This window comes from Aptenodytes forsteri, unplaced genomic scaffold (assembly GCF_000699145.1).
Source record: "Aptenodytes forsteri isolate BGI_AS27 unplaced genomic scaffold, ASM69914v1 Scaffold185, whole genome shotgun sequence".
Taxonomy (NCBI): Eukaryota; Metazoa; Chordata; class Aves; order Sphenisciformes; family Spheniscidae; genus Aptenodytes; species Aptenodytes forsteri.
Window position 1 is genome coordinate 811,520 of NW_008796214.1, and position 15,444 is coordinate 826,963.

The 15,444-nt window shown below is 45.9% G+C and overlaps 1 protein-coding gene across 1 annotated transcript in view; it reads left to right on the top strand.

Moving 5' to 3' along the window:
• Positions 1-15,444, top strand: part of KIZ (kizuna centrosomal protein) — a 55,999-nt gene that overhangs the window by 15,434 nt on the left and 25,121 nt on the right. The window contains exons 5-9 of the mRNA XM_019474420.1: positions 50-142; positions 5,371-5,746; positions 8,427-8,676; positions 13,087-13,221; positions 14,388-14,552. Of these exons, the coding sequence (XP_019329965.1) occupies positions 50-142; positions 5,371-5,746; positions 8,427-8,676; positions 13,087-13,221; positions 14,388-14,552 (1,019 nt within the window). The remainder of the gene's footprint in view (positions 1-49; positions 143-5,370; positions 5,747-8,426; positions 8,677-13,086; positions 13,222-14,387; positions 14,553-15,444) is intronic.

Consider the following 15,444-nt stretch of genomic DNA (forward strand, 5'->3'; position numbering starts at 1 on the left):
GGGTTTTTTTTGGCCTTCAATTTTATGTAATGGATTTCTTCACATTTAGGCATGGTATGGAAGAGAAATTAAAAGCGTGTTATCACTTCAAGAGGGTAACTTGTCAGCAGAAGGTGACAAGGAAGAAGAATACAACGAGCAGGTAATGTGAAAGAAGTGGGGGGGAAATGTGTTTTATTACACTGATGTGCTTTCCTCTGAGCTGCTGCGTGAAGAGGCAGGCATTGCTAAGCAGTCTTTGCGTGGGGATTTTTGTTGTGGCATTTGTAGTGTGAAATATTGTTTAGTGCCTGAGTGAAGTAGAATAACCTGGGTAAAAAGTGCAATTATTTCAACCAAAGAACTAGAATTAAACAGGGGGGAGAAAAAACTCTTAACTGTTTATATTCATCTTTGTGTTGGTTTTTATAATTCCTATGCTGAATAGTGTGAAAATGGTCTTGACCGAGGAGGAAATATTCTTAATGAATGATGTTTTTAAAAATGCAGCAGTCGATTCATACGGTGTATTTATAATTTTGTGCGTTTTGACCTTTTCTCAGAAGAAGCAAAAAGAGATTGCATATCTAAGTAACAGACAAAGACTGACAAGGAATACTTAAATATATTCTGCTATATATCTGCAGTAATGCAGGCTTCTAATCCCTCCTCCTATCTCCATATAAATGATACAGTTCAAGACCATAGCTGTTTTCTTCACTAAAAGCAGTAAAGCTCTTTTAGATGAAATGTCTAAAAACATCTTGTAATAACTTGGAGCATGCTGGCAAGAGTAGTCACTTGTGACTATGTGTGAAACCCCCTCAGCTAGTCGATATTGTAATAAGCAAAAATGGTAGCATCACTCCATTATTGAGAAAAGCCAACAGCATGCTTGTCCCTTAGGCTACAGCATTCATTAAGAAAAGCTTACTGGGCTGAAAGCTGGAAACAGATGATAACGGGATATGATTTTCATATTTAATGCATTCCTTGGAAGAGTATGTGTGCTGCAGATTGATAGAAGAATCAACTGCTACTTTACTAAAAGACTTTCTAGTTTGCCCTATAGCTACCGATGGAATCATTCAGCCAAGAAATTAACTTTTTCTCCTTTTACCTGCTTTATATATCTGCTAAGCAGGCTGCCTGGCTGCCAGTAAATGTTATTATGCAGTTAAATGTTTGGTATTTAAGACTCTTATCAGAAAAGAAACAGAGGCCACACTATTTTGTTTTTATAGTAGGAGGAAGGTTTTCGGTTTTCTTTCTTCAGTGCATTAGCAGTCGTTAATCTGAGTTTATAGGAAGTTTTCCCCATAGATTAAAAAGTTAAAAACCTTGAATTTAGAGCATTCTTTAAACTGTAATATACAAAGCAATGAACCCGAGCAACCTTGACCTATATAAGCAGGCCTCCAGCAGTTTGCGAATTACGTTTTTAATTCAGATGTGTGTGAAAAGGTGAGTTTATTTTTTAATGCTAGATTCTTCAATTAAAAGCATTCGGTGTAGGAGGTGTGATTTCTAACCTATGGAAAAGTTTACACAAATATTAGAACATCAAAGGCTCACGGTGTGACTTAGACTTTCAAAAACTGTTAGCAGTTTTGGACAGTACAAGAACTTGGTGCGTACTCAAATATATCACTTTATGTTGAATTACAGTTAATAGCTTGATTGTGGACTCTTTCATCACCTGTCCCCTTCTTTCTCCTCACCTGTCCCCTTCTTTCTCCTCACCTGTCCCCTTCTTTCTCCTCACCTGTCCCCTTCTTTCTCCTCACCTGTCCCCTTCTTTCTCCTCACCTGTCCCCTTCTTTCTCCTCACCTGTCCCCTTCTTTCTCCTCACCTGTCCCCTTCTTTCTCCTCACCTGTCCCCTTCTTTCTCCTCACCTGTCCCCTTCTTTCTCCTCATCTCCCTCCTTAACTTCAGCTAAATTGTGCATCCTTTTGCCTTGTCTATGTGCTGTGTCTCAAGTCTTATTCTGTAACTCCATTTTTTTTTTTGACTGATTGTGCCCATTTCCCACCACCTTCACCTCACTTAAAATCTGCTTATTCTTACATTCAAAATATGAGAGTTTGTTCTCGGCGATGTGGCACTGAGTCAGTCATAGCGAGCACGTGCGGTTAGCAGGTGGTATATCCAGGATGCAAATCATTACAGCTTGGAACTGGTTTTATTTACCAGCACTGGTATCGTAATGTTTTCCTTCAGGCTAGTCAGGATGCCAGTGATCGCGTGATAACGTCGTCAGTGATGCATCTTGGAGACCAAGAAGGACAATCACAGAAGCAATCTTCTAGAGATGGTCCCAATGCCCCTAAAACACCAGTGTGAATATCTGGTACTTCTCTGAGCCACGGGACATGCACACTTTTGGACTCTCAATTTTTATGGGAGTCCTTAAGCTCAGAAATCATATACCCAAACAGTATTTGTCTAGAAAACCATGATTCTCCGTGGAAAGGACTTGAACACCAGTCTTTTGAAGCCCAGTGTAACGGCAATCCGGTGTTACAGGTTGGAGGAGAGGTCCCGTACTGAAGAGGTCCTTCTCAGCTGGCAGAGCTGTATAACCTGGGCTCCTGAAACCTTTGTGCAGTGAGGTCTGGCTTCTTCAACTTTGAAGCACTTTCTTGAAGTTTTTTGAAGATTTTTGGACTTGTGCATCTTGGCACTGCCATGTCTGTCGGACGTAGGGCATAGGGCACCTCCCAGGAACACCTGTGGGTGGCAGAGCATTCTTCCCCAAGAAAGGGGGTGTCACCAGGTGAGACTAACGCCTGGAAGAGACAAGCCTCGGGCTCAGCTTCACCTCCCTAGCTTTCACGTGGTGGTCTACTGCTGGGGGAGACTGGGCCCTTTTGTAAGTCCTAATGGAAGGGATTTTTTTCTTATCTTTGTTCTCTTCAAAACACTTTAATGATAATAAAAAAAGATTGTATTTGTTACTGAAGGAAGAAGTGGGGAGCCTGCACTCCACAACCAAAAAGAGGATTGTAAGTGTGCTTTGTGCAGAGACTTCATTTAACTCCCAGCTGGAGTGATATGAAGTTCAGTAATTTTGTTGACTATTTTAGGTAAGTCATCTACACGTTTTTACTGTTTTGGTGGTAAAAACGGTACGTAGACCAACGTTATCTGTCATACTTTTGCTTTGAGAATGCAAAGGCAGTGAAGAGATTATTTTTTTTTTTGCAATCAAAGAGGAGCTTGTTAGAGATGTGTGTCTGCTTTGACTCTGCCAAGCACTTGTACCTGTTTGAATTGCATTTGTTTTGGAACACTACATCCAGGAGCTGCTAAATCCATAAAGTACTTGCTAGATGCATTTTAAAGCAGCAAATCCAAGACCGAAAAGTAATTAGGAAGAAGCCGAGAGCAGTGGTGATGGAATAAGCTGTGAACTTAATCTGAGTAGCAAACCTTTACTCCTTCTTAAAATAACTTCATGGCTTTTTGTTCTGCTTCTTGTTATGTGGAATTTGAGCTTTTTTAATGAAACTTGGTCACAGACTAGACAAGATGCCTTTGTTTCCTTTAAGCTGGGCTTGGCAGCTGACTTTGTATGGTAGGAAGAGGTCAGGCAATGAAAGAGAGGAGAGGTGTGGAGGTGACTGTAAATTGTCCTGCTGTGATTTGGGACTGAAAAGTAAGCTCTGCTTAGTATGAACAATGGTATTACGATAGCTAATTTTGGCTTTGCATAAACTGGCGGTGACCTTTTAGTAGTACTGGTGGCAGTAGCCACTCCTCCTAAATTGTTCTGATTGAGTAGGTTTACAAAGAAAAAAAGGCAAGTATTAAAACACTGGGATTTAGAAGCAGAGTGGTTATACTGTTGGAACTATTTTTATGCAAGTTCAACAGTTCTTGGAGGAAAGTGCCATTTAAAATGTTTCTGCTTGATGCCCAAAGTTGCCTTGCGGAAAATGCAATTTCATCTACGTGGTGTTAGATGAGTAGTCATTCTTCTTTGGTGTGATTTAACAGACAGGAAAGAGCAGAAGGAAGACAATGAATACAGTGATTTTTGCCTCATTCTTATTTGCTTTGTTGACATGCTGTGAGCAAAGCTGGATATATGGACAAGTAAGTGATGGCAGATGTATGTTTCAAACTCTCTGGGGACCTTCCTCATCCTGTTGCCTTCTAGAGAAGACCATGAGAAGAGCGGCAGGAGGAGGTTGCTCAGAGCAGCTGGCTGCGGGTGGCTCCAGAAAGGCCAGCTGTGCCATGGACACTGCAACGGGGTCCTAATGATCATGTCTTGGCTTCAGGATGCTGCGGTACTGTGCTGGTTTTGGCTGGGGTAGAGTTAATTTTCTTCATAGTAGCTAGTGTGGGGCTATGTTTTGGATTTGTGCTGGAAACAGTGTTGATAACGCAGGGATGCTTTAGTTACTGCTGAGCAGTGCTGCCACAGAGTCAAGGCCTTTTCTGCTTCTCACCCCACCAGCGAGCAGGCTGGGGGTGCACAAGAAGTTGGGAGGGGACACGGCCGGGACAGCTGACCCAAACTGGCCAAAGGGATATCCCACACCATATGGCGTCATGCTCAGCATGTAAAGCTGGACGAAGGAGGAGGAAGGGGGGATGTTCGGAGTGATGGCGTTTGCCTTCCCAAGTCACCGTTACGCATGACGGAGCCCTGCTTTCCTGGGGATGGCTGAACACCTGCCTGCCGATGGGAAGTAGTGAATGAATTCCTTGTGTTGCTTTGCTTGTGTGTGCGGCTTTTGCTTTACCTATTAAACTGTCTTTATCTCAAGCCACGAGTTTTCTCACTTTTACCCTTCCGATTCTCTCCCCCATCCCAGTGGGGGGGAGCGAGCGAGCGGCTGGGTGGGGCTTAGTTGCCGGCTGGGGTTAAACCATGACAGGTACCTAAACCACAGGCTACCAGCGGCTGTGCAAAGTCATGCACAAGTAGAGCACAAGGGTTCCACCTGAGTCAGTAATTTCAAGGTATTTTCAGTGACTTCGGTGGGTAGATCTAAATGTCGTGCTTTGGTCCAGGGTCTTAAAAGCCTTTGCAGGAATCTAATCTCAAAAGTTTGCCTGTTTGTAAAAACCAGTTACTGTTTAGATTAGTTTGAGTGCTCTGTGTATTTCAGTCCCTTTTAGTCGGGTTGAGGGTGCAGTGTGCTTTTGCCACCAGTTGTTTTGGCTCACGGAACTTCAGTTGAGGTCCAGGCCCTTGTTTTCACGCTAGAATGCAAAAAATGCGTGCCAAGTGTTTGTGTAATAATAATACTATACAAAATACTTTAATTCTGTGATGCTTTTCTTTCCAGAAACCAACATGTGATCCTCTAGAAGCTCCATTTGCACCACGCTGCCTGTTTGTTTCCTTAAGCCATCTCCCACCTGTGTTTTTCAGATGCCGTGGGCTGGAAGACAGGCAGGAATTAGCACTGGGGCAGCCGTGCCAAGAGGACTGTATCATCCAACAACAGTCTCTATGGGCTACCACACATCAGCCATCTCGGCCGCCGGAGGTTTGGGCGTGTGGCAGAAACCCACCCAGCCTGCAGAGAGCCGCTTGGTGCCTGGCCTGCCTTTGTGCTCTCCATCACTTGAAGGACTTGGTCCAGAGAGCAGAAGCGCTGATTTAGAGAGTGATGCATCAGTGGAGGGAGCAGCGCCATGCGGGGACCTGGCAGCCAGTGAGGAAGGCTCCGAGCAGCTCATCTCCTCAGCATCTGATCCCGAACCAGCCGACCCCGAGGAGGAACGGACGTGGGGGAGCGTCCCAGGTAGGGCAGGGCACACGCCGGTCTGCCTCTGCCCGGTGTGAGGCATGCTCATCCCAACCAGAGTCATGCCCACGGCTGCTGGTTTTCCCCTATGCATGTTGCACTCTGGTTGAAGCACGGCAGCAGCCTCTTTTCGCCTTTTTTTTTCTTTTTTTCTTTGTTTTTCTTTTGACTCCATTTCCTCCCGGGCCACTCATCTGGACAGGCAAGGGCTTGCTGGGAGCTGAGCCTGTTCAGGTTCGCTATTAGAAAGTGAAGATTTCTTCACTGCTGTGCCCGCAGTTGTCTTGAAGTAGTCTGAGCCTCATTTTTAAGAGGTTTAATGCGAACCTACTTCACCGGCAGAGTACGTCGCTTCTGTTTCAGATTGATTTCCTTCTCCCTCAAACGCTCGTGCACAATAGTTCATCCATTTCTGAAAGCAGGATTTGGCAATGTAGACCGAGGATCGGTATGTCCCCGTACGTGGCTGGATTAACTCCTGCTTGGTGGTGGTTCTCTGCCTTGTTCCCAGCTTTCCTGAGAAAGGTGGTGCAGGCCTCCCAGCCGAGATGCTCTTGCCCTGGGACAAGATGCGCTTCCCTCGAAGGCTGCATGCCAACTTCCCAGCCTTTTTTTTTTTTTCCTTTTCCCTTTTTTCTGCCATCTTGGCAAAGTGCCAACTTCCCAGCCTTTTTTTTTTTCTTTTCCCTTTTTTCTGCCATCTTGGCAAAATGTGTTCCCTCCCGTTTTACTGGCTTGGTTACTTACTTTGAAGTAAGCTAATGGACGTGTTTTTGATGTAGCAGTGACAAAGATTTATCACTAAGTAACAGTTTATTCCTTTTTTAAGACCTTGCAGAAATACTCTCCCCTGCCTTGCCAGTTAACATAGCAATTTTCAACTTAAGCTAGTTTTCCAAGCCCCATAACAATTGCTAAAATGGAGCTATTTATAATGGAAACTGGTGGCAACCCTAATGATGCAGGGACTCCTGCTCTCCTGTAATGATTGTGGTTTTCTTTACAGAGGAAAGCTGGCATCCCCATCAGATGATCTTCTGTGCTGCTACTTGGTTTTTTTCTGGCATCCTCTTTCTTGAGGGTTTTTTCCATTCCTTTTTCTTTCTCTAAGGAATTTATTTGCCTCTCATTTTCTTTCATATGATGCACTTGCCACTTTTCTGTTTTAATGAAAGCCTGTCCTTACTGGCACTGGAAGGAGACCAGTCCAGCCTGGTTTACGTTAGCCCCAGGCTCTGCCTGCGGCTCTGCAGAGCGCCGGTTCCTCCCCGTGGGGAAGGCTGAGGTGGCCAGCATCGTGTCTGGGAAAGAAATACCCATTTAATTTCTGGAATGCGGTATCTCTGCCTTCAGAGAAACTGTACAGTTGGGTTCAAAATAAAAATGAGCTTTTTGTCAAATGGCACGGTAATCACCTCAGACCGCCTGGGGGGCTTTTTATGCCTGTGTGCTGCCAAATGCATGTTGCAATGTGAGCAGGCTAATGCGGTCCAGGTTTGAATGTGTGGAGGGGACTGGCTTGTTCCAGCTCTCCTAAGCTTGACCTTCTGCGCTTCAAATGGTAGCAGCTGATGAAGACGCTTGGCTGTGCCGCACCTGGAGCGAGCATGCGCTGGGCTCGGTGTGGCGCTGCCTGATCTGCTGCCTGCTCGGTGCAGAGCGGTGCTCACCAGCCTCTCCTGCTGCTCCCTGGCCGCTGCTCAGCAGTGGCAGCACAAAATGTAGGAAGGAACAAATCCTGTTTCCCCCAGGTTGACGAAGCAAGAAAACGGCCCCTTTCTCCCCACCCCCCAAACTGAACAAAAAACCCCCTCTGTTCCTCTCCATCCTCATTTCCCAGCAAGTGCAGTAGTGACATTTCTGTTGCACATACTCGCTTCACAAATTTGGAAACGAGGCTAAGAGAGCCCATCCTGGCACCAGCTACTGTTTGGCATAAACCTTAAGTGATTTGGTTCCAGTGAAACTCGGTGACCAAGACAAGCAGAAACGCTGGTGCTGTAGCATTAACAGGTGTGCGAATGGTGGTTAATTTAAACCCATGGTGAATTGTATGGAAAACTGGGAATTTCTGTAGCAATACTAATTTGTTACAGCACTAGCTGGTCCATTAACTTTTGGCATTCTATAAAAAGATAAGTAGCATGTATCTGTTGTCTTAGAAGCATGATTCAGCTCTGTACTCACCTCTTTGAGAGAAGGCAATTAACGTGCAGAGTTTAAAAGCCTCCAGGCATGTATTTCTTCTGCAAGGTTTAAAAAATGCGTACGACAGTAGCCTCTTCAGGTGCACTTCTTTCCCCTAAGAAAAGCTTTTTCCAGCTTTTCTGTTTCATCATTCCTCCAGAGACGACTTAGTGAAGTAGCTGGTCTTCATGCCGGTGATGGTTTTTGAGGAGTGCCGGGTTTGTCTCCCACGCGCCGGGAGCTGCAAACCCAAAAGGCATGAGCGTGGAGGCCTGGAGCCTCCCCGGACTCCCCCTTGCGAGAGGAGCACAGAAGGACATGGGGCTGTGGGCAGGGAAACCCAAAGTGAAGGGAGAGCAGAGGGATGTTCCCTCACGCGCATTAAGTGAAAGAGGTGAACAAACGGCATAGGTAATCTTAGTTTAATTCCCTATGCTATGATGTACTCCTTGGTCCTGCTAATGTTTGGGAATAATTTTTTTTTTTACAGGACCAAAGCCTTGCCTGAGTAACTGGTGGACTTGTAAGGAGGCGAGCTGGGAGAGCAGCGTTGAGCTGCCAGTCCCCGCGAGTGCCGATGAGGTGATGCCAAGCACTCCCGGTGTGCCGCGGGGAACAGCCTCACCAGCAGACGGCCGGGAGCAGGGCAGGGAAGCCCACACTGCGGAGGGCTCCCCACTGCAACCACCAAACCCTCCCGTGGTGCAGGAGGAGCCTTCAGTCAGCTCAGCACCAGACGGGTACGTCCTTACGTATTTTCTCTCTGCCGGTACTCATTCGTTAGCATGTGCCCTGGAGGCTGTTTTCACAGCTTGGCTGATGCGTGGCACTAAAGCTCGCATACAGGTGGGCAAACTTCTTACCTATTTATTTAGGATCTCGCTACCTCTGTGCTAGTGGTTAAATGGCTTCAGGTAACTCATTCAGGTCTTAGAACTGACCTGAACTGACCTTAGACTTAGATAAGTTAAATATGTTTGTTGTTAAAATGCAATAGATGTTCTGTAAATGTACACAAACTTATTTCAGCAAGTTTATATAATAGTACTTATCATTTACTAAACAGCATATTCTGTGTGGATTAAAATTTCCAGTTGGTTAAATTTCTTGAGCATTTCGTTTTGGAAATAGCAGAGAGAGAATGAGAAAGAATGAGGAAAGTGCGACACAGATGCACGGCTTGTCCTCTGCTACTGTGTGAAAGTGGTGGGGTTTTATTGCCAACAACTGCAATACCAGAGTATCAGCTGTAATATCAGTCACAGCTGGATTTTTGGCCTCACGGTGCCCTCGTAAGACAGGGAAGCGCATCCCCATCCTGGCGGGGCATACCCACTATGAGATGGTCCACGGGGTTTGCCCAGGTCGCACGGGAGGGCTGGCTTTGCTCCCTCGCTGTGTTCAAACAGCCCCATGCCAACCGCCGCCATCCCTTCCTAGGTCCCCACCTTGTCGTGCTGCGTTGCTGCGGGAGCATCCCTCCCGCTTTTATCTCCTGTCTCTTAGTTCTTCTGAAAGTCTGTTTGCTGCCAGTTGCCTCTGCAGTGCTTCGTGTCCACGTCCCCCTTCACCCTGGCCATCCTACCACTGCCTGACCCCACAATGTTGTGACCTACGACTGCTGCCTTTCTCCTGCCCGCTCTCCCTTAGTGGCACGCTTCTGTTTCCTTGTCCCCTGTATCCTCAACACCCTCCTCCCTCCTCACCAGCATTTTCCTGCCCCCAGTCACAACAGAAATATTGAAGAAAGCCTTTTCTGCAGGTGCGTGCTGTATTCCAGCAGGTGCTGCTCCCCTTGGGTGTCCCTACCTTGTGCGGGCACTATTCACATGCAAAACGCTCCTAGCTGGAGCCGTTAACTAGATACTAGATACGGGGTGGTTTGGTGGTGTCTGTATGTCGGGAGGAGGCCACGTATGAAAGAAACCAGCATTTTTACCCTTGGAGAATGAGGAGTACTCTTTTGCTGGTTGTTGTTTTTCTTTCCTTTTTGGTTGTTTGCAGCTTTTTAATCTGTTTAACGCATCTATTCTTCCTACATTCATGGTCATGTCGTCTTAGGTACTGATTTCAGTATTGGTTTGTATTTTAACAGATGACAGTTGAGCAGAAACTAGTGGCCATCAATATACACTTCTGTAACTTTATCATTTCACATTTGCATCAGACTGTTGCTTGCTATGGAAACATCATCTAATTTACATCTAAATAGCTTTTACCCAGCTTTTCTTTTGTATAACACCTGTTAATCATAACACTTTGTAGGGAAGTTGCATAGAGTGCCTGCCTTTGCTAGAGAAGTCACAGCTGAGCGGTGGTAATTTAACCTTTTGTTCTCTCCCTGTCAATGCTAGTGATGCCTCGCTGTTCATAAACTGATGAAAATATTGTGCAATGCTCTTGAAGCCCAGCTAAATTATACGAAAGGTTTCACTGCTCGCATTATCTCCGGAGCACGACTGAAACCAGAACGTGGAGGTTTCCTCTCGCATTATGCCAAGCTGAATACCTCCGTTTCTCAAGGCCATGGAAATGGGATCGCCGCTGTTAGCTGTTTCTGCAGAAAAGATACAAATTTTAATTTGTTTCACCTGAAAATTAAAATGCAGATAAAATCTCAAAAATGGCAGGCACGAAAGGTCCCGTGGAGGTTTAAGCAGCCTTTTCCGTTGTTGCGCTTACAACCAGGTGGGCTTTCCAAATCCATCTTTCCAATGCATGTGAAATGCAGCGTGCACACTCGAGTCTTGCAAAATAATTAATGAGCTGAAAATCTTGGGGAAAAGTTTCCAAGTAATTAGTACATGAATTTCAATCATGTAAATGACACAAACTATGAGTGTGCAACTTTTTTTGGTCTGAATATATCATGCCACAGATTCACAGAATGAAAAATATCACAGGTCTTGCGATGTACCTTCAGTCCATGTGTTTTTCTCTTATGAAATTCCTACGCTGGCTGAAGAAATATGCAGAAATTTTGCAAAACTATTTATATTTGTTGTCCTAAATTAAAATAGCTGTAGCTTGGACTTTCCCAATGCAGCGGCGTCGCTGCTGTGGCATCCGAACGAAGTACCATTCCTCACCTGTCGTCTTTGGGCCATCTGTATGCTTTTGGTGTCTTATTTGAAATTAGTACAAGTGATGGAGGGGAAAGGAGCTCTTGTGTGCAGGGATCATAGCTCACTCGAACGGCAAAACAAAATCCTTGTTCCATGTCAGGAAGTCACAAGTTTATGTAAGTCACAAGTTTATATTTTTGGAGAATATGCCTTTCCTACCTTACTGCAGAAATACCATTGTCTTTTTTTAAAGTTTTGGGGTTTTTTTTCCCCGCAGTAAGTGTTTGCAGGTCATATTTTACCTCTGGGTGAGTTCAGCCTAATTTCAAACTGCCTTTTCTAGCTTTCCAGCTTTCTTGATAACAACATCAGGTTATTAACCAAAGAAAGGTGATGTTGCTATGAAAGGTTATTTAGTATAAGCTTTGCGCCTTGGTCACAGTTCACAGTGGGGTGCTGCGATTTTGCTACCTTATTTTCTAAAATCATCATTTTTAGTAACTAAATTCCGTGTTACGGAGCACTGCTGGGTGGGTGCGTTGATCAGAGGTTGTACACGCACCTCTTCAGGCTCGTCCCGCCAGCTCAGACCCGTGCGAGAGCCTGATCCGTGTACCTTCCGTTCGGGTCTGCAGCCCAGGAGCCCACCGGTGAGCGGGGGGCTTGCCTGGCTTGTTCGAGTGGCACCGTAGAGGCACCCGATTTCCCCTCCCGCCAGGTGAAGCCACCCGATAGCTCTGGTCCTTGGCTGCTTGTTGCCGGTCTGCGCTGCTGAACCGGAGGTGAAAGGCTCCGTATCCTCTTACCATTCCTTACAGCACCCGGCCCTTTCTTTAAGGGCTTAGACCCGGGGAGCGGGAGGGGGGGAGAGGGTCTCAGAGAATTAGCGCAGAGAAAGATGATGACTATTTTAAGGCCTGTGCTGAGGGGGTGGAAAAAGGCAGAGCTTATGCCTGTGCTGCTTCAGCTGCATTGAAGAGGACTTAGCACAGATGGATTGTGCATTACAAAATGTAACACATAATTCAAGCTGTCAGCTTAATCAGACTGTTTCCAGGAAGCAACCTGTAAAAGAGAAGGACCTCTTGTTTGCTGACCTCTGATCCGTAGCCTGCTGCAGATTGTCATACATTTTGTTTTTCTTTATGTTGGTGTCCCTTCCTTCCCCTTCCCTTTTTATTATTGTATCCCTCTCGAGTGGCACCCTGGAAGGACCACCCAGCGGGAGGAAAACAATGGGAAACGAGCCGGCCGCTAAAATACAGGGTTTGTAAGACTGGGGGAAAAGAAAAAGCACTGTTTAACTGCATATGTGATCTCCCTGGCATTGTTTTGCTTATTAAATGTCTAGGAAACTCGGCTAAATGCACGGCAGCTCCCACTTAATTGTTCACTGTTGCCCAACAGTCTGATGGAAAACACAACTTTCAGTATAGCTTAACACGATTGCAAAAATGATGCAAGTTTTTGTGCACAGAGCTTTTCACTTGAGGGAGTGTAAACCAAGGTTAACTGTATAAATATGTCAGCTTCTACATATGGAAAAAAAAAAAAATAATCTTTATTTTGCCTGTGGGGCTCTGCAGGCACAGGCCCAGCTGTGGGGCATTGCTGGTGGAGACCTGGCCTGGGAAGTCCCCAACAAAGCAGGCAGCCGGCCTGGACCTGAATAGCCATTTACACCTCTGTTCGAGGATTAGCCTGCTGTATTGTTTCAATGTTTAAGTCCTAATTTGCATCATTATAGAGGTGCAGCTTCATCAAAACCCCTCTGAGGTCCCAGTTGTGTCCCGGTACCTGTAGGTGGTCACCAGATTTATTCCGATTGTGGAGGTGAAGGAATTAAACTACTCAGGGCAGGGTAATTTTAATGCAGCATCTCAGGCCCTGGCTGATTTTTGGATGGTTTGCTCATGTGCTTTTTTTTCTTTCTACAGAGCTCAAGGAATGTGGTTTTTGCTGTTGTTTGCTTTGAAAAGCTAAAATGAGGGTGTTTTGTTTTTCCAGCTGGTGTGATGGGAGCGCGTTTAAAATAACCTGTCGCAGCTCAAGTCACTTCAAGCCCTGTTTGCTGTCTGTCCACAGGCACTGCGGGATGCTGGCCGGACTCTCCCGTGTGCTGCAGTTGATAGAAGACATGGTGGTGAGGATGAGCCCCCAGCACTGGGCGCCGTACCAGGGCGAGCACGTGGGGACGATGGGGACGGCGGAGCTGCTCAGGTTAATGCTGCTTCCCTGCGAGCTGCCTCTCCTCTCCGCTGCCCTCGCAGAGCGGGCAGGAACGGGGGAGGAGGGCAGTGCTGCCTGTGCCTTAACCCCATCCCCTTTATTCTTGTTTGCTAGCTGCCGTACATCCAATGTAATGCTTGTAATAATTTTGTTGTTGATTGCTTAGACGCTTCTAATTGAATTCGGGTGAGCAATGGTGAGAGGCTGTTACTGAGCAGCTTTGCAGGAGCCTGTTGAGGTTTGAGCCGGGGGTCCTCGCTCTTGCGGTGACAAATGGCCAGTGCAAAGAGCGAGCGGGCTCCTGCAAACAAATATTGCCAGTTGCTAAGAGGCCTCCTTCCCCTTCCACTGTTTTAATGTCATCAGAGAGCTGAAATATGGCACTTAGAAGCGCATACGCAAATTACTCCAACAAATACTCTTTCCTAAATGTAGCACTTTTTGCAGCCTTGCTCCGCAGATCCCTTAGGTGAAGTAAATACTTATTTCCAAGAATGAGAGCATCCCCTTAGCTAGTAACGCTAATATGATTTACTGAGGTAGACAGCAATAACCAGAAAAATAATTTCTTCTTTGGGGTAAAAGAGCAAAGAGAATTGCCAAAACCCATGTGTTACAAAACCGGGGTCAGAGTGCCCTCACTGTCCCTCTGCAGCACGGGCTCTTAATTATGAGAACTGGGAATGGCTTTGTGATTTTATTTAAAATTATGTGTCAGCCTCCATAAACTAGGATTCTCGTAAGCACTTGATGGTTAGAGGATTTCTAGGGAATTAGGAGGAAGACTTGCCAAACTGACCTGGCCCCTCCAGCCTACCGTTGGAGATGGGCTCCTGTGACATAACTGCTTTGGCCACGGTATGGCCGGGGCTGCCTGGCCAAGGAGCGGTTTCACCGAGGGGACGTGCGCAGGTTCCTCTCTCCCTGCCAAAAAGCAAAGGTGTGAGATTAAACCTGGCATTTTCTAAGCGCTGGGTTTGACCTCTCTGTTCTGTTCTGCATCTTTCGCAGAGAGCATCATGGATGTTTGTCCCTCTGGGCTGTCCCACCGGTTATCCCATTAGCCAGGAGAAGTGTTACAGATTCCGCCTCCAAACCCATGCTGGCTGGCTGGGCTTTAAATAAACGTTGCATGTAATACCTGCTTTATTTTGTAGCTTTTGTAATCGGGCCGGCAGTCTGAAAGAAGACGACCTTGAAGCATGCGAAGCAGTCGTCCTTCATCAGCTTCGGGCTTTATTACAGAGCATGCTGAATGGATGCCTCCTACCTGAGAAAACACTCAATGCTAAAGGTAGAGCAGCAGATGAAAAGCAAACCAGGTATCGCAGAGACAAAACTTGGGTTGTGGGTGTGATTAACATTCTTTTCTTTCCTCCCCAAGTCTGCTCTGCCTCTCTGGTGCAGAGAAAGCAGACCCGGGGCCAGACCTCCGATCGCACTGGAAAATAAAGACGTCTGAGTGCTGATCTTTACACATCTTGGCAGCAGCCGTGCAACTCAAAATGAGAACGTTAAGCAAATTCATTTATTTTCCTTTTCATTCACCGATGGTGAATCTTATGCCGCTGGGCAGCACACAGGCCAGGTCTCCCTGTCTTGCCCAGTCCACAGCATCTCCCACCCCTGGCTGCTCTGGCAGGGAAGGAAACGTATTAACTTCAGAGACCTCTTAGCCAGTAATTTCTGTGATCTTCAAAGCAAGTCTCAGGCATGTAAGGATGGGGAATGTAATTTTGAGAAGCAAATTATTTTTCTGTGAAGCAGAAGATGCATATAGCCTTTAAAAACAATAAACTGCAGTTATTCAAAATGTTTTTTTTCTTTCCTGTGTGTATGCCACAAGGACAAGCAAGAATTGATATCTTTTTTTTTTTAAGGTCTCTAATACAGTAATGAAAACAATTTCCTTTCTTACTTGGCTTCTGTCTAGACCTTCCTCCCTGTTACAGGCTCAGCAATGCTCAAGTGTTAGCAGGATCGGGGCACTTGTGAGCGCTGAAGAATGGTCTATTTAACTATACCTGGTTCTCCTTTCGAGGCTGATATGCCTGCGAGCACTAATACGTTGTTGTATTTCCTGAATGGTTTCTTAGGGACAAACACTTGTGGCGTTAATTGGAATTCACTCCTCTGTTTGTGAAACTTCATCGGAGCAACTGGAAAAACAAACAACTTTGGCAAACAAGATTGCAGTATTTATATTTTCTGTGT